The sequence below is a fragment of the Grus americana genome, chromosome 13, assembly GCF_028858705.1.
Source record: "Grus americana isolate bGruAme1 chromosome 13, bGruAme1.mat, whole genome shotgun sequence".
NCBI lineage: Eukaryota > Metazoa > Chordata > Aves > Gruiformes > Gruidae > Grus > Grus americana.
Window position 1 is genome coordinate 17,922,455 of NC_072864.1, and position 21,288 is coordinate 17,943,742.

A 21,288-nucleotide genomic window follows, 5' to 3' on the forward strand; every position below is an offset into this window, starting at 1 on the left:
AAATGTAAAAGAATGTTAGGAGGTAAAGTTGTGGAAGTTCCTGTAAAGTGGTGGGGTTTTTTATAGGTAGGGTATTGGTATTGTGTCACAAAATTTTTACTGTCTAAAGTATTTAATCTTCCTCTTGTATAAAGCCACTGGACTCTCACTTCAGAGTACTAGCCCTTCATGCATGACTTGAAAGAAATCCACGTTTTATTGTAGTTATTAAAAAGATGAGAGAAACACAGACCCTAATGTACATTCTTATGGGGGGAAGAAGCTAATAGGAGGGATTTTTGGAAAAGCAAAGGTTTGCATATGAACTTGTGATTCAGATCTTTCTTTCATGACAATATGCTAACCCTGATAACAGGGTTATCTTTTTAGAGGTGAATATTACTTGCACTGACTTAAGTCTCCTTGTGTTAACAAATGCAATTTCTTCAATAAATTTTTCAGTACATTTTATGCCAAGTACTGGGGGAAAAAAAACTTTTGCTGCTTAATATTTTCAGTGGTCTTACATGTTAGACATGCGTTACATGTTATGACATTGTAGCCTTAAATTTGTTGTCAGAACTGATTTCAATAGTATTTCAATAAAATTAGTTTATTATAATACATTGTTTCAGCCAAGACAATGATCTGTAAATTGGAAAATTACTGTTGTCTTCTGACTTGTTTGATGATGAAACTAAGTGGGAATTCAATGGTCTTCACAAGTTTTTATAGCCTAGATATTGAACTTTTGTCTTACAATTAAGAGAGAAATGAAACCTTTTGAGAATGGTATTGACACCCCGCAGGGAAATACGTCAGCTGCAAAACTTTTTACACTGTTATGCTTCTTGGCCAGAAAATGTCATTAAGTCCCATCTTTCCCTTATACCACTTAATTTGAAAATAACAAACTGTGTGTGTAATGTAACTGCATTTTGGCCTGTGACTTTGATGTGCATTAGCTGTATTTCTGTTACTTCTCCTGCTCTGTAACATATAACACATTACTTCTATTGCCTCGAAAAAACTTAGGAAAAAAATAAAAATAAAAATTATGTGTGTAGTGATTGAGAGGTTCCAATTATTACTATGCCACTTGCTGAATTTTACAACCAACTATCTCATTAATAAACCCGTTTATTACTATTAAACGAGCAGAGATTGTTAAGGTCTGCAGGAAGTTCATTGCACACTAAAATTGGGTACTAGTGCTTCTGGTATTCATTCCAGTTATCAGAGTCAGATATCACAGGTCCGTTAACACTCACAGCAGCCTACAAAACAAGATATTTGCAGAGATTTTCTCCTTTCTGAAGGCCCAAGTATGATACTTAACAAGGTTTCTTGAGCAGCCCAAAGGCCATAATGACACTGTAGGGATGGTGCACGTAAGATTGTCTTTCACGTATTGGCACTGCTAATGTATCTATAAAAATCACGTTGTTTTTTATAGTGTAAGAAACAATAGTGCTAGTACGTGAATAAACTGTTACATTGTTAATTTTTAAAATGTAAAAACAGATTTAGAAAAATGCTTTTTAAGATGCCTGATACCTTCAAGTAAAGGCAATTTTTTATTATTTAGGGGTTCATATGTTGGAAGAGCCTATAAGCAGTGCTTAGACTTACACATCAGCCAGCTGGTACAGCCAGATCTTCAGTTTTTCCCTTTTTTTACTTTTTGGAGGTATTTGTGAGTAGCTTGATGTTTTTGACATCTGTGTGACAGCTTCTTGCATAAGAGATGAGCAGCGTGTTATACCACCCAGCTGTGTGTATTAGTCTGTACATCAAGCTGAAGAGCGGCACTTAGCCAGATCTGACAATCAAATGTGAACTAGTACCACCTATACACAAGAGTGCATTTTAATGTTGTGTGCTTTTTGCCAAGCGGCTGGTACTTGACAGAGAAATTGTCAGAATCTCTCTTCTTCCCACCTCTTTTTTTTTTTTTCCCCACAGATGTGAGTCTATGTTGAAATAGGTGGGGGTTTTTCTGCAGTTTAATATGGTTTATCTTACAGATAACAAAGCCAATCTATGTTTTCAGTGATTTCATGTAATAAAATTGTAGCAGGTTTTTTGTAATAAAGAAGTGTTACTGTTTTAGAATACACAGCAAGTTAGCATGTCATTTTTTTCCAACTTAGTCTGAAGTTAGATTATGCTTTGTTTCACTGATGACTTCATGTCAACATACCAATGACCTGTCCCCAAAGAAGACTAGGGACCTAGGGAAATTCCAGTGCTAGGTTGGAAATTTCAGTGCTGCTCTTCTCCATCTCCTCAAGAGTCAGCGATCAACAGATTGTGAATGTGGAGATGAGTGAGAACTACCTGCTCTTATTTTAGTTTGACTGATATGTTAGCTGTAGACCTTATCTTCTACACTTCTTCATGATTTTAAGCCTCTGTCACCTTTGTTGATGCTTAAACTTAAATTAAATTGTCACAGAATAAAATACACAGTAACACTCTTCATAGTTCAACTTTCCTTGTTTGTGTTTGCTATAAGCCAGGAGTTAGTTACTACATGTAATATTTCTTTCTTCCTTTTTTAAAAAAGATTGCCAGAATAAAGATGATCTCTTTTGACCTGTGTATGCAACCCAAAAAGATTGTGAAAAGGGGAATTTACAAGAAAAAAAAAAACCAAAAAACAAAAAAACCAATGGATTCTCTTGTCTATGGAATAATCAATTTGCAATGACATTTAGGTGATGAAATGTGCAATTGTTCCCATATAATTTGGTTTTATGAAAGTGTTAGTGATAGCCTTTTTTAACTTATTCTGTGTTTTCCTTTGTATTACATCCTTATCATTCTTTTAAAAACAGTATTCCATTTCCATCTGGTCTTGCTCTTACAACATACAAGTATTGAGGGAGCTGCAACTTCAATTATTTCTTGTGGTAGTGTTTATGTAGTTGAAAATATTGCAATAAAAATGAGAATTTGAATCCTGTTATCTAAAATATTCAAGCATGATGGTAGTGCAATTTAATGATCTTTGAGTTGCATTTTTATTAGTAAATATTTGTTAATGATCAAAGTTTGTCAAGAAACCACCCTTGCAAGTTAGAGGAAAGAATAAAGGAAAGAGTGTATTAATATTCTAGGCCAATACTTCCATTGTAACAATTTTTACACTGTTGTTAATCTGTACTTACACCATGTTGAGTTAGACTCTGGGTAGATAGATGTGGATGGACTTGTCATGGATAGGGATTGTTTGATTACAAAAATCTGATGGCATGTTTCAAGCATCTCTTGCACTTTCCAGATCTTTAGGTGCACAATTAATTGTATAATGCATATAAAAATTCTATTTGAATTAATAAACCTCTGGAAAATTGGAGGAAATCAGCCTTTTATTGTAGCAATTTCTAAGTGGTCGTGTTGACTAAACATTGGTGGAGATACTCTCAGTCTAAAAGAGAAGTAAAAAGGGAGTTGAGAGAACCTGTTCTTCACAGTTAGCTGGTTCTTAGCACACTCCTAACATCAACCCTGATTTGTGGCTGTCTGCTGGGATGGCAGATCTTGAGGATGGCACTTAAATATTGTCAGGTGTTAGGGCCGTTGGTGTACAGTAGGTGATGTTTTCTTTTTCCTTCATACAGCCATCTCAGGAAACATTTTAGAGCGTGTCCAACATTGAGGCTCATTGTTTTAATAAAGTATATTATTGAGTCATTTAATGGAATATGAGCTTTGTACCATTGGATCCACAAAATGAAGTAGAAAATAAAATGAAAAAGAAGAAAGAAATTAGTGTCAAGGTACAAAGTAGGCATAGTTCTGAAGAACACTAGACCAAGATGGATTTTCATTGGTTTAATAAGGAATGATTATCTAAAAAAGAATTTAGGAGAAAGAAGGCTCACATGCTCTGAAACTACCTAACATGAATTACTACTTTGTAAATGGAAAAGCTCCACTGATTTTTTGCATCCATTTTTCCTTATTTAATTTTCCAGAATTGAAGGTAGTAAGAGAAATAATTGCACATGTTTGTGTCTTTTTAGTACAACTAGTTTTATACCTGGCTGATTTTACCTTGGTTTTTAGTCTAATTTTCTGTTTCAATTTTATTCCTCTAAAACAGAAAAAAAAGCTTCTTGAAGAACTTGGAGAGAAAAGACTTCCATATGTGACACCAGCCGATGCTGATTTCCGTCAATTGGTAATGTATTTCTTTTAACTGTACTTGTTTTAAACTAAAATGGCTGTTTGCACTGAACAACAAATAAATCTTTCTTCAAAGAGACACTGTGAAATCTGATATGAAAAAGGTATCCTGATGGCTGATGATGTACTTCCAGGTGGTGCAAAATAAGGCCTCTAGAATTGGGGTATTCAAGAATGAAAACTTCATGAATTTATTTTTGGGATTTTGCTCTGAGTATCGGTACCCGAGTACTAGGTAACACATGTAACAGTGAATCACCATTTATTGTTCTTTGTTAAAATAAAATACATGTCACCATTTTTTTAAGGTTTTTTGGGTTTTGCCTCCCTTCCTCCCCCCCCCCCCCCCCGAGTTAAGAGAACTATTCTTTAAAATAATAAAATAGGAAAAAACATTTAAAAAAAAAAGGGAAAATATTAACATAGAAATTCAGAACTTTTTGGCTTAATTCTACTTTCAAAGAATAAGTAACCCTTAAGACTTTGCTTACAAAACTAACTGTGGAACCTGGCATGCACGCCTCAAATGAAAACAAATAAAACTGAAAACAGACCCAGTAGCCATGAGGCGTAAACCAGATGAGTGTATAGAAGAGTATCATGACAATAGAATATTCTGTATCTATCCTGGATCTTTCTAGGTAAGCTACAGAACATATGGCAAGAGTTGTAGGTTCAATCAGATCAAATCAGAACACAGTAAGATGAAAAATATAAGAAAGAATCTCATAGTCTGAACAGCTACAGCAAGCACGCTTACGTTGCAGGCATGTCACCTTTCTTGTATTGACATATGGCTCAAAGATGTATATGGTAGCATAAAAACACGTCCAGCTCTTTCCTTGCAAGGATTAATTTCTCTTGCAGGATTCTAAGGCCCAGAGAAGTTTAACACACATCACGCTATAGAACAGGGAAGATGCGTTTATGGGTCAGGTACTTGACTGCGACTCGGAAGCAAGAAGTCCAAACTCCAGTCTTGCCACAGGATTGCAATTGTGCTATTGAACAATCTGTATACTTCCCTCGCCTTTCTCGTTCATTTGAGTTGTAGGATGCCTAGGGAAAGCATGGTCTTCTCTGTGTTCTTACAGTGCTGAACATAGTGGAACTTAGCTCTTGATTGGGATCTTAATAGCTGTAAGGATAATGATATGAAAACGCATAAGTTGCTGGTAACCCTAAAAGCACTGCTGTGGGTAAGGACAAGGAAAAGTGTAGAAGAGCTGGAAAAGCATAGAAGAGCTTAACAGAATGATATTTTTTTTTTCTTTACCAAAAAACCCCCAAATCCAAACACATTCTTTTCAGTCTTAATGTTCAAGAAGCTCTTGCCCCTTTTGAGACTCAGTTAGCTTATTGTTATCTTCTTCCTAGTCCTGTTAACATCCCCTCCTGTTTGTTCTTTTATATGTGTTGCTGCCAAGAGCTGCTATGCCCAGCGTCTTTTTCTTTTTTCCATCTTTGGAAATCCAGTCTCTCGTGGAGCTGATGTGAAAAGAGAAGATGGAGCCAAGGTTGCCCGAGTGGCATCTCGTTTGCTTAGTATCAGTAACCCATAAATATAGAAGACAGTACGAACAATATAAGCAGTGAAATCAGACCTGTTCAAGCCTTAATAGAGTTTAGATATGTTCTTGTTACATCATATAGAATTATACTTTTTGTGTAGTGTTTGTGGGCATGCTAGATATTTTTAAGTATATGTGATAATCGTAAGCATCACAAGCACCTTGTAAATTCTTACGGTGACAATGAAATGTTACTTTAATCACAGATGTAGATATTGCAAGTGTCATGATGCTTAAATGTACTGCAGATGGAGAGGAAAAGGAGGTTAAGAGCTTGGAGACAACAAATTGGCAAAATAAAACATCACATACAGTTGAGTTTTATAGTCTGTCGTTCCTGGAGAGATCTGCCTTACTCCTTTAAGGATCCACCCCTGATAAAGCAGTATTCTTTGAACATGTTGGAAAGGTTAGGTAGGATGCAGGTAAAAAACCTGCAGTGTCCTGTCAGGTATGGAAATGTACAGTCTGAACAAAACTAAGAAACTCCATCACAAGCAAAACTGCACTGACATCCTCTTTCAATGTGTCTTGCCCGCTGAAGGATTTTGGAAATGGGCCCCAAACCATAGGCTGAAACAATGTAATGTTTAAAGCCAGTTATGAACAAGAAAAGTCTGTTAACAAGGTGGTTCACAAACATCTGAAGTGCAAACTGTCGTCTAATGATTTAAGTGGCAGTTTGCTTATCAAGGGTCCTTATTACTGATTTCTAACTTTAGTCTGTCACTTGAGTCATCCTGTAGGGTGATTCTTTGTGGCGAGTACCACCGTTAGAAGTGAAATCATGTGTGTAACGTTCATAGGAAGATTTGAGCATCAAATGTGGGGTTTTTTGTCCTGTAGTTGCCGGTAACGTTCCTGCTTCTTTCAGAGTGAAGGGTGAATTGACCTTTAATACACGCTGTCAGAGTTACAACACAGAGTACATGCTTACTCCCCCTTCCCCATCCCCCAAAACAACAAGGTGTCCAGTGTGAACTCAGCATTCACCCTGTGTTCTGATCCCTTAATGCTTTCCTTATGTAGGACATAGCACAATGACTGGTGGAGATTTAAAGAAGACCAAACTGTTTTCATGTGATGTGTTGGAAATGTGTTTCCACTTCCTGATTTCTTCTGAGATAGCAGTGTGGGGGTTTTGGTTTTGGGTTGGTTTTTTTTTTAAGGTCGAATCCTAAGTATACTGTGTAAAACTTAATGATAAAGTAGTTCTTAAGCATGTAATCTTAAAACACAACCCAAAGGTAACATGCCTCTGACCAAGCTGGCAACAAAATGTGGAAGACATTACCTCTGCAGCGCAGGAGGGGAATACAGTGTTGTCACCTTCGTAAAATCTGTGCGCATCCTTTCTAGTGCATGTTTTCAGGCATTTAGTTCCTTTACATTGTATTGTTATTTCCCTCCTCCTGTTTGTAATAATTGGAATTTCATGTGTGCGATTCATGTCAGAAATTCGGTATATTAAATGATTTAAAAATATGTAGTAATAATGACTTTTCAAATATGCCATAATAGCATATGTAATGTGGTAATTGGTTAATGTGACCTGAGTATGTCCAATATATGGGATTATTTAAAGAAATACTAGGATACTGCTATAGAACTGTTAGTGCTTTTTTATACATATCATTTGCATAATGAAACAAATCATGCAGTAATAATCTTTATATGTCACAATATAGAATGTTCTGTCATTAAGTATGATTGTGAAAGACTATTTATGATTCCCATCAACCTATACCCACACATCTGACTGTAGCCTATAGCTGTAAATCCTTAAAATTTGCAGTTACTGCTTTCAGTAGTTATTCTTTATCAGGATATTTTCAGTGTGCTGTTCAAAGGCTACAGATACAAAGCACTGATTGAAACAAAGGGAACAGTTCAGGACTTCTAAAGGAATCATTTCAGGCTTTGGGCAAGCTCAGGCAAATTACGTTTATCAAGTTTACATTCAGTTCTTTTAATGAAAGCTAGGATCCAGTGTTCTGTGCTGGGAATTGGAGGAGGGACCTTCAAACAGATATCTGGGACTATTTTGAAGCTTTGATATTTAAAGTTAAGCATGTAAATACTATAGTCAGAAATTATTATTGTCTGTAGATACTGTTACGGGATTTTTTTCCTCTCTCTCAGAAGCTAGCTTTTGGCAGCCGTAAGAATGTGTAGAGAAAGGGAGTTAGCTTCACTTTAAAAAAATCACGAGAAATGGTGGCAAGGTTTATAGATAAACTAAGATTTATTATGTGTAATCGTTAGTTTTAAAATAGACTTCCTTTTATGTTCCTCTTTTTAGTAGAAACAAATGATCCTATAAGGCCGCCTCCAGTGTTGTAGGATAACAGCGTGTTATGATGCAAAAGTCTTAACTGTTTTCATGCAGTAGAAAATGTGCATACTGACTTACTGCCTGCTTTGTGTTTTTTAAAGGCACCTTTTCTGGATTTTAAAATTAATTTCCTGAAAAGCAGGTTCAAATCCAACTTGGAAGTAGATAGTACTAGTAAAATGGGTTTGAGTTGTACCAGAAGGAGCCCACAGATGGATCGTAGGGCAGTGTGATGCTGTTGTGCTGGTGACTTTTATTTGTTTTTTAAAAGCACTTTGAACATAAGACATTACATTTGTAAAAGTTTTGATGGATCAGCTTTGTGTATCCATGTGCTCTTGCCTCATTGCCTATTGCCTTCAGATTTCAGTTTACTTTAATTTTTTTTTTCCCCAACACCATCAGTATCTACCTTTTCCCCAGAGTGATGACTAACTTCTGGACAAAAGGAAATAGGTGTAGTGAGTCGTTTGGAGCCTTGCACATTGTAAGTGATACCTGACAGACTCGCATTACAGCCTTGCCCTTATTAAGGGCACTAGTTTGCATCTGTTTCTTTTATTTAGCTATTAATTTTAATGAAATACATAGGAACTTAGTCTCTTTAAGAACTTGCTCTCTAGCCTTTGTCCAGTTTGCCAAACTGTCCCGGTGGTAGTTAAAGCAGATTTACAGGCAACCAATAAAAGGTGTGATTATGTGATACTTCCTTAGAAAACCAGATTAACAAAGTAAAATTATCCAAGCCATCCTGGAGTGGGAAGCAGTGTTTTGCATACAAAGCAAGATACTGCTGATTAGCAGCGTTATACCTTGCTGGGAGTTGCCTCTACACGCTGCTGGATTCTGAACTCCAGCTGATAGCAGAGCTGGTATGGTCAGAAGAGAATGTGAGGAAGAATGATATTGCAGGTGGGGAGATGGGGAGGAAAATAAGTTTGGAAATTTTCTTTTATCTAAAAGAGGAACTTTTATATGAAATAGGAGAGCTAATTGACATGCTTTGAGGAATGTGAAAATAGAAAGGACCAGTATGTCAAGGACTATTTTGAAGACAGAGGTGCAATGCAGCAGGATGTTGGCCTTTTTTTTAAATTTACATTTTCATTTTGTTATTTTTCACACTAAAAATTGATATGTAAAACTATTTCAGTTATTCATGGAGCCCTCCAGAATTCTGTACATCAGAATGAAACAGAACGGTCTTTGCAACCATCACAAGAGGAGAAGTCATTTTGTTACTGTTCGATATTCTATTGCTTATATACTTAGAGGTAGCATTATCTACAGATTCATCAGGGGAGCTTATATGTTCTAGCAATTTCTGCCAGAATCCTCATATTTATTTATTTATTTATTTAGAGATTTGCCCAGGTGATACTCTCTGGTTACAGGTCACTGGTACATATCCACAGTTTGTGCAATATAATGGAATATGAAAATAAAGTAACAAATACTAGCATCTATTTCTTCATCTTCTAGACTCATGCTTGATAACTTGTCAGCTTAGCCTTGTCTGTTCTTGAATATATGAAATACTTTGGTTCCTGTAAAAAGAATAATTCTTTTGCTGTTTTTGTTTTTATAGTTGTTTGTTTTGTTCCCCCCCCCCCTTTAGTGGAAGACCAAATATTCCAAGCTGATTTTCAGAAAATCTGATACAGTACCTGAAGACCTCCATCAAATGGTACAAGAAGGCTTTCTGACCTTGCGAGAACAGGATTGTTTCTTTCAAGATCTTGTAAGGATCAAAGGAAAAGATTTTCTTACCCCAGTGTCTCGTATATTAATTGGAAACCCAGGATGCACTTACAAGTACTTGAACACAAGATTATTTACAGTTCCTTGGCCTACTGAAGGTTATGATATAAAGTATTGCAGTCCTCAAATACACGATGCTTGTAAAGCATTAATCAGACTTAATGACTACTTGCATATTGAAGCAGTCAAGGCATTACAAGGACAAAATTTCTTTGAGACCAAAGAAATTAAAGATACTACTGTAATAGATAGGGAGCAAAATTTTGCTACTCCTCTTACGGAGAAAGGGTCTGTTTCAAAAGATCAAAGCAGTTGTTGTGTACCAGAGGATGACTACATAAGTCTAAAGAACAGAACATCTTATAACTTGACTTTATTAAATTACATGGATCCACTGCAAATGCTGTACTTGAAACAAGAGCCTTATTTTGGAATGGGGAACATGGCAGTGAGCTGGCACCATGACGAGAATCTGGTAGAAAGGTCGACGGTCGCTGTGTACAGCTATAGCTGTGAAGGTGAGTGATGGGAGGTGTGAGTGGACTAGTGATGTAAATGCTTTACATCCCTGAAGCTCTTTTCTGTTTCCTTGTGTGTACGTACATAAGCATACCGGCACGCTAGTCCAATTTTGTCACTTGGTTCTGAATACATTGGCGTACTTTTTGTATTTAAGCTCTATATTTCTAGTAAAACCTGTACAAAATATACTTGTGTTTACTGCAGCTGGCTTATCAGTTGTTCTCTAACTACATTTAAAAATTGGTGTGATTTCACTTTCTGACTAAGAGCCAGGAAATCAAAATCTGTCAAAATACCTACTTCAGGTTAACACATATGCATATTTTCTATCCTGTAAATGTTTCATTGTAGCTGAGATCGCAGTCTTTGTTGTTTCTCATATACAGACTTGCTTCTGCTTTATGCTGATTTTACTACTCTTTCTTTGGAAAGGTCCTTTTAGGTTGGTTTTCTATAAAAGTATTACTGTATTTACTTGGAAGCATATACATTTTGTCCAGGCATGCTGTAGTGCTAATGCATGTTTTGTGGAGGACTTGCCAACATTTCTGTAGTTGGGAAGGGTGGAAGTTTTCCATTAAAAGACCTGTTGTCTGACAGGCTTTGCAGGCTCTTAGTTATGTAAAAAACATTTAAAGACAGTATTAGGGAGGAAAAAGTGTAGTTGGAGAGTCATTAAATATTTAATTTTTAGTTTAAAGTACCTTTCCCATTTTTATCTTTATTTCAGAACAGACATGAGGATTTTTTTTTTCCTAAAAATTTTTGAACAAAGCCTTGGATTTTTTTTAATGGCTTCCATTTCTGCAAACATAAGATTAGAATTTAGACACTTGATTTGAATTTGCAAATGCTCTGTTATGTCTCATAATTCACCACTGAATTTTGGTCCTTTCAAAAACCTTTGATGTTTGCTTCAAAACATGGGAAGAATTCATGTTGACTTCGGTAGGTTTTGGCTAAACACCATGATGTAAAAACAATAGTGTATACTTTCATGTGCATTCTCCTTTTAGTGTTGTTATTAGTTTTGAAACTATGGGTCATGTTGTTAGTTAACGTTCAGCTGAAACAATAATATTTACATTTTCCTGGGCATGCAACATCAGCAGGCTTCACAAACTGACCAGTAGAAGTGTCATTTTGTTCATGAACTTTTTTCTGTCCTATTTGCCAAAGACATTGATATTTTTTGTGCAGTAAATGTATTTTTTCAGTAGTACTGTAGATCAATATTTTTTCAGTAACACGTTAAGTTAGAGAAACATAAACGTGAACTTGAAGTAATAATAGTATGTGTGAGGATTTGTTGTAATACGCTTAAAAACTTTTTACTTTAACATAAAACTTACTTGTGGAGGGGAAGAAATAAGTCCCTATAAGTTCAGAGTGCTATAGGTAAACAAAAAAGAAAGCGGGTATGTTTATTCAGAGGTCATCACTTGATTTTATTTCTTCAAGTTCAGCAAGTTAGGTAAAAATTATGCTGTTTTAAAGTCACTGCAAATTCTATACAAGATTTGATGAGGGTAGAAAGAAATATTTGATATATTACATACATATACCAAAAATATGTATATGTATGTATCTATATTAATTACATATATCTAAGATATCTATATTATATGTATCTATAATAATTTATATATATATTTAATGTATGAGATGAAATTACATAGATATATATCTGTATATAATTAATGTTTTTGCCACATACAAGATTTTTTCGTAAATACACTTATACTTAAGAGTTTATATTTTTTTCTGAAGGATTTAAAAATAGACGTGAAAACTTAAAAAACCTAAGAGTTTTCCAGTGACTAAATTGATCGTTCTATCATTTATATTTGCCAAAAAATTTTAAAAAAATACTACTTCAAATTTTTGTATTTTTACAATGGTTCCAAAAGTTTTTTATCAAATTGAAATTTGATTATATATTGGGGGGGAAGGGAGGAATATCTTGGCAGGAGGTGGCAATATTAAAACCTCAGTGTAGCTGGAGATAGTGTAAAAGACGCTTTTGTGGGAAGAAAATTATTTATGAGGTCACATGTAAATCTGAACAAGATTGAGTTCCACTTGGTAGCTCTTGAGCATGGCTCACGCTGGTTTGCTGAACCTTAGAGGGCGTTTCAGGTGCCTCGCATGGCTCCAGAGCATCGTGAGGAAACGTCCTGTCGTGTACCTTTATGTGAGAACGCCTCACTTGCATCTGTCTGGGGTCAGGCTGTGGTTGTCATTGTATATCTCTGAAGTGAAGCCGTATTTATAGTTGGCCTATTTATTCATAAATTGAAGGCAATCAACCTGTTTGTGAATATGGCATTGTAATGCAAATGACAGTAAATACTTGCGTGTGGTGAAGTTTTCTACCGGCACATCCAAGGAGAGTAATTAGTTTACTTGATTGAAATAAATAGATTGTCTTTTTGCTCTTCTGATTTCCTGCTTATAGCTTTCAAATGCTGCTGGTTATGAACTTACCAGTGCTTATAATACTATTCTTTCCAGTTCCATATGACTTCAATGTGTTGGTGGTTTCTGCAGTTCACAAAGACTGACAATATTTACTATATCTCTGACCAAGTTCTCCATAACTGAAGCATGAGGAAGCTCCACATCTCTTTGAAGACTGTTGTTAAATCTTTGTAGAATTGTGTCTTGACTCCTCGTCCCATTTTCCGTAAACATATTTACTTTTTACACCAGTATTAGTACTTAATCCATTAATTCATTTAGTATTGAGTGAGCATTGAGTTCTCTCTGTAGCGTATAAAGACTATCACAGAATCATTATAGAATACATAATAAAAAGAGTAGAGGGGGTCAGAAATTTTTTGATGGAACAGTTTTTCCTTAGATGATGATGATTAGATGGATTAGTAATTTTCAGGGAGAAAACACTGATTCTGTGGGAAATTCAAACATAAATTGATGTTGATATTTGTTAAAACTAGCTTGATTCTCTTTTCTGCGAGATCTTGTACATTTTTTTTGGTCAGCTCTCTATTTCACAGTCTCTGTGGTGCTCCGAACGCTGAGGATCTGTGGGAGCCACTCAGCATGGGGAAGCTCGGGCTTCCAGAGCTGCATGGCTGGTACCAGTCTATGCTGCCACAAAGGCAGAATCCCCAGGTTTCCAGATTTTGAACAGCAGGAGCCCTAGGAGTCAAGCAATCTTACTGCCTCATAGCAGCTGTTTGTCAGACTGTTTAGAGACGCACAACTCAGGTTATATGGTTTTCTTTTTACTTTAATTGGCATTTTTATATCATTATTCATTCAGTACCTACTTATTTGATTAAATACTATTAACACAGATACTACTGTAATTGAAACAACTTTATTTTCTTGTTCGCTTGTTCAGTGTTTGAGCCATAACGAAAATTTAATGTTTGAAACTTTGATCAGTATTAATTAGAGTAGAAGTAGTTTTTAAAATGCCAGGAAAGAAATTTGAGAGTGAACGTAAAGATATTGGAACAAGCAGATATTCTAATTAGTATCACTGTTTATTTTCTGGTTTCTAGTGTCAAACTGTTTCAAAGCAACTTCAAATGAGGTACATTTCTAACAACAAAATAAGATAGATGTTTTGCTTAATGCTCATCTGAATAGTATTTGCTTTTATTTACATTGAAATAAAATGCATCACATTACACAAGGTTAAAAGTAGGTTATCAAGTGATAAGAATAAGCCCTGACAAAAATTAGGGACATTTCCTTTTAGTGTGTGCACTGCATGAAAGTGCGTGAGTGGTAGTCATGGTGCAAATGCAGAACTGAATACATTACAGAATGTGTGTTCAATTATACTCTCCCTAACACAATTCGGAATTAATTTACTTTTCAGAATTTACCATGGAACAGGAATTCCAAACTTTGACCAATTTAGGATTTTTAATAACACATTAGCTTACAAATATCCTATTGCATGAGAGCATTAAGGTAAAAACTTGTTCAGGATTTTAATATAGAGCGCCAATAACCCATTTTTATTTCCTGCTCTATTTATAACAGTGAATTGCAATCCCAATATTGGTGGAATAAGGGCATTTTCAAAAATTGGATTTTATCCATGAAAATTTCCTAATGAACGGTTTTCCCTCAGGTCTTTCTAAGTTTTGTAGGAAGTTTTATTGCTTAGCAGAGCACTAGTTGGTTCTAAAGATGTTCTTTGAAGTAGAGACTTGGTTCAGTTACCAACTTAAATGAGGTGGAAAATAATGTAGTCACTGGAAGCGTCCACCTTTCTCTTACCTGGATTTCCCACAAACTATGTTTGAGGTTGGATAAGTAGTTTTGTCTAGATTTTTACAGTATCTTGTTTGTCTTCTGTTGTAAGTCCTACTTGCTCTCTAAATCTTCAAAGTACTAGACAACTGGCTCTGTTCCCTCACAAGGTAATGTTGAAGGGTTTAACAAACAGTTAGTTGCAGTGATGACTGATCTTGACGGAGCTTTTATGCTTGTTTCTTTTTTAAAATGCTGTTTGTGTGCACTCTGATATTAGAAGCAATATCCTAGCACTAAACCTGATGACAGCTATTTAATTTCTACAGGAATTGCAAATAAAAATAATTGAGATTCACTACAGATGTATGTTTCCTCACTAGGTTAAAAAAAAATCCTGAAGCTACAAAAGTTGTTCAGAATTGAAATCAATCTAAACTTGTTGTAGTTGACCAATAATGCTGTTTATGCATAGCTTAATGGATACAAGTCATGGAGTAGACACTTGTACAGGATGAGAACAATTGTATTAAGTGGTTTCTAATATCAGTAATGTAGTAGAAATATTGCTTGTTGGAAAAAATAGGAATGGTATGTAGAAAAATATACATTACTTAAGAAACGAATATGTGAGTGAAATGGTCACATCTGTAACTTGTTCGTTCTGGCCAGTTGGAATTATTTTCTGAGAGAATCACAGATTTTTAATGATCCAATTACTCTTATAATAATAGATTTTAATCTCTGTTTTCTAAAAAGAAATCATCATTTGAATTAAAACTGCTGTGGGTTGTTGTTTGTTTTTTTCTTTTTTTAACCACGCTGTCGCTGATTTGATCAAATAAAGTCTCTCCTTCGAGAACGAAGAGACAACAATATTCTTAGTTCTAGTTGTAATGCTTTTGTTCTTGATATATTTGGACATGGTATTCCAAATGTGAATTGGTAAGAACAATGTTGACGAATCTTCTGACTTTTGGGAATGTCAGTTGCAAGCAGAAGTTAAAATGTTAGTACAGTTTAATTAGCGTCTTATGCTACGGCTTTTCAGTAATAAGGCAGAAGTAGTAACTCCGGGTAGATATTCTTTCCCACCAGCTGCTGAAAAGCAAAGCATGCTCTGCTTTTTTCACTTTTTGCATATAATATAAATTTCTATGTAAGACAGAAATAATATATATATGTCATTTAATCACTGAACGCGTGCCCAAATTCTTTTAAATTCTGGAAAAATCAATCAATGAATTACAGAATTTTTTGTTTGTTTATTTGTGTAACAGTGGTCAGTTGGATTTAATGACGAAGTAGATGTTTACAGTCCTGCTTGTTTTTAGCAATGTACTGGCAGTGATTCCTTACATCAAACATGATTTCCTAGATGATGATTACATTTAGGATATAGTTAGGCATTACAATTTGACTTGAATAGGGAACATTTAGGTTTCAGAGTGTCAAAAAAATCCCAAACTCTTCTTGAAGATTTTGGTGCGAAGAAACCTTCCAAGACTACTTCTACTTTCTGTGCTGTGGAACAATAACCAAACTAGATCCAGGAAAACAAGTTTTGTGTTGTTCTGAACCTAACCATGACCCAAACCTGATAAGATCAGGTCTTAGAGCTGGAACATCTCTGAAATTTGAGCTGTTTAGTTAGAAGCATAATGTTGTGGCCAATTTTCTGCAGCTACATTCTCTCTTTCATGGTTCTACCCTAATTAGAGGTTTGATGAGGTATTGTTGTTATGTTGTGGTAAGCTTGTTACCTGGTGGCACCATTTCATTTGGGATGCAAGCGTAAAGGTTTCTTGCAGGCCAAATTGTATAAATCTTTAATGAACGGAATTCAAATTCGCAGACAGTTTTACTATATTTCCCTTAAATACTGCTACATTTGACCATTTCTGTATAGTCTACTCCAAAATAAATACATGTTCTTAAGGTGCTGTGTATGTGCAAGATCCACATGATTTACTCTCAAATACCGATGGTTTAGATTAATCCAAATTGTTTTCCCTTAAATGGGAACTGTAATGGTATCAATGAATATAGAACATTCAGTCATGCTTGAGGTGTGACATACAGAATTTGATAACAACAACTTTTTATGTAAAAGTTTGTCTGTGCTACCTAGAGATATTCCACAAATGTTAAGATGTCTTTTTTTTTTTCTTGCTCTCACTTTGAGAATAGCTTGCGTTTAAAAGCTAGTAGCAGCTTGCTTCCATTTGTTACCAAAATAACATGGTAGGAGCAATCAGTTTCAATTGCTGCTGATAATTATAAGGTGCAATAATTGAGAATATAGAGAAAAGGAGACTGTGAGCTACACTTGAACTCTGTACTTAAGCAATAAAAAATTTATCAAACTGCAAAAAATAAGTCATTTTAATGAGCACATTCCAAAGGTGCTGGATTTATGAGGAGACCCCAGGAAACTTTGATTGAAATTGCTGTCTCTGATTGTAGTTCTATATTTTATTGGTGCCATATTGTGAACAGTGCTGCTGCCAAAGTGAATGGGAAAGCAGCATAACAGAGAGAGTTAACCCAGAAAGGTTACCTCTTTTTATAATATCCATGATGTATTGCATTAAAAATGCCTTGAAAGCCATCCTATTTGCAGTTTTCAGAAAACATTTTTCTTAAATTAAGTTACGATTTATCTGAACAGGGCAGAAAATATGAAAGCCCCTTGAAGACTTTAGTATTGATTTTTCTGAGTATTTGCTAGCTCTTGTTTTCTCATTTGTGTGCTCCTTGATAGAAAGGCCTAGAGCTGCTCCTGAGCCACAGCTTCAGCTGGATGAGAACTGCGGCAGCGGAGGGAGGGGATATGGGGACTGAATTTATAGCAGGAGTTGTAACCAAGAACTTTGCCTTTTTGAAAGGTTTTGGCGCTCTGCTTCCTGAATTTAGGCAATATTTAATTGACATGGAAAATTAAGACAATCTATTAATTATTGAAGGCTACTCCCAACTAAACAAACATGTGAGATGAATGACTTGAATATTTTGAAAATGAATTCAAGGTCACTTTTTATGTCTGCATATTATAATAAGAGTTATAAATATTTTGGTACTTTTATTCTAAAATTAAATGAAGACAAAAGTTTTTAAAATGACTACATGAAAGCGCGTTTGAAAAGAACAGCGAAATGGACACACGCAGTCGCTAACTTATAAGCAATACTGAGACATGCTACATAGTTGGTGATTTCTAACTGTTCACTGGCATTCTCTGCCAACTGCTTGTTAAAACTTCATCCTCCCTCTGTCAAAATGCTCTGTTACTTTAGCCATAAAACTGTTATACCATAGCTCCCAAATACCTTGTTATAAATGCTGACTGTATCTTTCAATTTATACTGCAGTGAAGTAAGCTTATGAAAATAGTTCTGAGGGATTAAGCTCTAAATACTATTTCTATGCAGTGGATTATTTTTTCCCCAAGCTCAACACATTCATGTTGCTTAATGATAAGAAAAATGTTGTGACAAATGTATTGAAGCTTCATTGGCTCTTGCACATGTTATCTAGCATGTTTGACTAATAATTTTGAGAAAAGAATAACAGATATGATTCCAAGATTTGGTCAAATTTGTTGGTCTAGATTGTGGTTTCTGCCCATTATTTCACCTTACTTTGCTCAGTTTATGATTTGGTGAAATTGCAAGTATGTAAACAAATGAAATTGTTCATAAAATGCTTTGGCATCTGCAATTCTTTCAGAAGTTATCTGTTTTTATATCGGTGTTGCTGCATTTTTTCTTTTTTCTTCTATGTTTATAGTGTTAGTAATGTAAAAAAAAAAAAGTGAAGATTAATTAAAACTCCCATTACATGTACTTGAGAACTTCAGAAAAACCCAAATTCGTTACAAACTTTGCCTTGATTTGCCTTTACTTTGTAGTTAACTGTTGTGGTTTAACCCAGCCAGTAGCTAAAACAACCCCACAGCCATTCGCTCACTCCTTCCCTCCTCAGTGGGATGGAGGAGAGAATCAAAAAGGAAAAAGTAAAACTCATGGGTTAAGATAAAAACAGTTTAATAGGACAGAAAATTAAAATAATAATAATGATGATGATAAAAGAACATACGAAATAAGTGATGTGCAGTACAGTATCTCACCACCCAAAGCCAATGCTCAGGTAGTTCCTGAGCCGTGCCACCTCCTGGCTAGCCCCTAGTTATATACTAGCATGATGTCAGATGGTATGGAATATCCCTTTGGCCACTTGGGGTCAGCTGTCCTGGCTGTGTCCCCTCCCAGCTTCTTGTGCACCCCCAGTCTCCTCGCTGGCAGGGCAGTGTGAGAAGCTGAAAAGTCCTTGACTGCTTGGCAACAACTAAAACATCAGTGTGTTATCAACATCATTCTCATGCTAAATCCAAAATGCAGCACCATACCAGCTGCTAGGAAGAAACCAGGACATTAGCATGAAGTTTTTGTCTTGGTAAAGTTGGTTGCAAAAAATTCTTGATCTCATATAGCTTTTTTACTATTACGTACTTTTAAATTTGGAGATGGTGATTATACCAAATGGAGATTATAGAAAGTTTAAGCCTATTAAGATTGTACCAATGTGGGGTATCATTAAGTCTGTATTGTTAGACTAGATTTTGTATTTTATGGTTCTCACCTTGTCTATTGTCTTTGTGGTGTTTTTCTCTCTCTCTCTTTTTAAAGGTTCAGCCATGGAAGAAAGTAATGAACAAAAACTGAAGGGAAGAGACCCAGCTGTTTGGCACGTAGGCTTGAAGGTAGCATGGGACATAGAGACACCTGGATTAGCAATACCGCTTCACCAAGGAGACTTCTACTTGATGCTTGGTAATTTGCAAGGGCTAAGAAGGTGAACTTTCTGTTGCAAACAGAGAAAATGTCACTTGTTTTAATATAAATTGCCATACCTTCCTTTCAGTTAGAACTCCCTCTATTTAGAAAGACATGAGATCTGGCTACAGTGTATAGTAAATTCCTCCTACCCTGCCCACTGCCAGTGTATTTTGGGGAACTTTTTTTTTCCTAATGTTTCTTTCACTTCACAGCTAAAAAAAGAAGATACTCTTTTTGAGCCTTTTCTGTCTGTTTTGCAGTGAGAATTGCAAGTCCAAGTCAGGCTTCAGGCCATAAGCAGAATTTCCCCAGATGTTGTGAGAAGTTGAGCTGTATCTGTCCCATCCTTGTATTTGTAGATGCTGATTCCTTTTTCTATTCTTAATGCAATTTTTCTGAGTAACTGTGAGCATCTGTGTGTCTTGTATTCAACAAAAAAAAAAAAATTCCTGTTCTTGAGTTTGGCTTATAGTGTGGCTACATATTATGTAAGCTGTGACTGTAGCAGTCTTAAAGTTTTCTGGTACCATGGTTCTTGAAGTGTCAACCATTGTGCCAATCTGTGCATGTTTTATTGGTCACCAGTTTTAGACATGACCCTTCTCTCCTTCTGCTGTGCTTTTCCATGTGCATATTCAAACGTACTATTTTCTAGTAGTGGGATTATACTAAGATCATAATGAACAGAGCTGTCATACTCCAAGAGTGAGTCTCAATGTCTCAAGTGTAGAGGATTAAAAAATGGAAAATAAAATTGAATTTATTTACTGGAGCAATTGAGCTCACACACTGAGGTTTTTCCATTGAAAGAACCGAGGCAAGAACTGTGGATAAGGTTTGCTGACACAAAATCTGTTGCTTTCTCTTTTGGCTTGTGTTTCTTTCAGTTATCATTTTTGTTTCAACATATTTAGTTATAAATCACAGAACTCAAAACATGAATAAAGCTTATGACATCACCATGTTTACCAGTTTGGTGACTTGGCTTGACAGACATTGTCTTTGAAGAGTGAGAGCACTTGCAGTGTTCCCTGTCTATGTGTTTGTGACTGGGAAGGTAAACACCATGGAACGTCCGCAGAATGACCTGTCCCACTGCCAACTTGTTGGTCTGAACAGTCTTTTCACTTCTACCTTGCACTTTTATCTTCCAACAAATATGAAAAGTTTATTTACTACAAGCAATACATTTGTGGGCAATCTTAAAAAATATATACCATTCCTTGTTCCTAGTTACCTCCTCAAATCCTGTGCACTGTCTTGTATAAAGGAACTGGACTGTTTGTGCTCTTAAGTATGTTCAGACACGTACAGATCAAGTGTTAAGATGTGAGATACTTTGGCACAGTAGTGTGGATGTGCCTCCCTTTTCTATATTTGTGAGGATATAGAGTAGCAGCCTGGAGGGAAACGGAGACATTTCTTATATGAAAGTTGAAGCTTAAGTGATGGCTAAACATTCCTAGAAAGGCAATTATTAATCCAGATTTGTGCAATAGCAGTTTGGGCATCAAGTAAACTTCATCTATTCCTTCCTGATTGTGAAGTTTGTGCATACATAGCTCTGCTGGGCAACAGATTCAGAAGGTAAGTAATAAAAAAAGGGGTCTAACTTCAGTATTTTTATTGCAAAATACTGTAGATTGTAGTTGACTGAGTTACCAGATCATAAGGACATTTTTTATTCCCCGATGGAATTTATAAACAGTAACTAAAGTATTATCAGGGATGCTATATGAAGGGCAGGTCAGAAAGTTAGTTTATTTAAGACGTAACATCATGATCATGTTTAGATGGAAACAAAGGATATATTAAACATTCTTTTGAAGATGACGTGTAAATCGCTTTCTTA

At 35.6% G+C, this 21,288-nt stretch overlaps 1 protein-coding gene across 7 annotated transcripts in view; it reads left to right on the forward strand.

The window, feature by feature from the left end:
• FTO (FTO alpha-ketoglutarate dependent dioxygenase) overlaps window positions 1-21,288 on the forward strand; it is a 251,219-nt gene that overhangs the window by 39,766 nt on the left and 190,165 nt on the right. For 6 of the 7 annotated variants that reach the window (XM_054840453.1, XM_054840451.1, XM_054840454.1 and 3 more), the window contains exons 2-4: window positions 4,091-4,168; window positions 9,698-10,358; window positions 19,287-19,430. In XM_054840453.1, the coding sequence (XP_054696428.1) occupies window positions 4,091-4,168; window positions 9,698-10,358; window positions 19,287-19,430 (883 nt within the window). Of the gene's footprint in view, window positions 1-4,090; window positions 4,169-8,484; window positions 8,567-9,697; window positions 10,359-19,286; window positions 19,431-21,288 lie in introns of all 7 variants that reach the window. The other variant, XM_054840452.1, reaches the window with a different exon arrangement.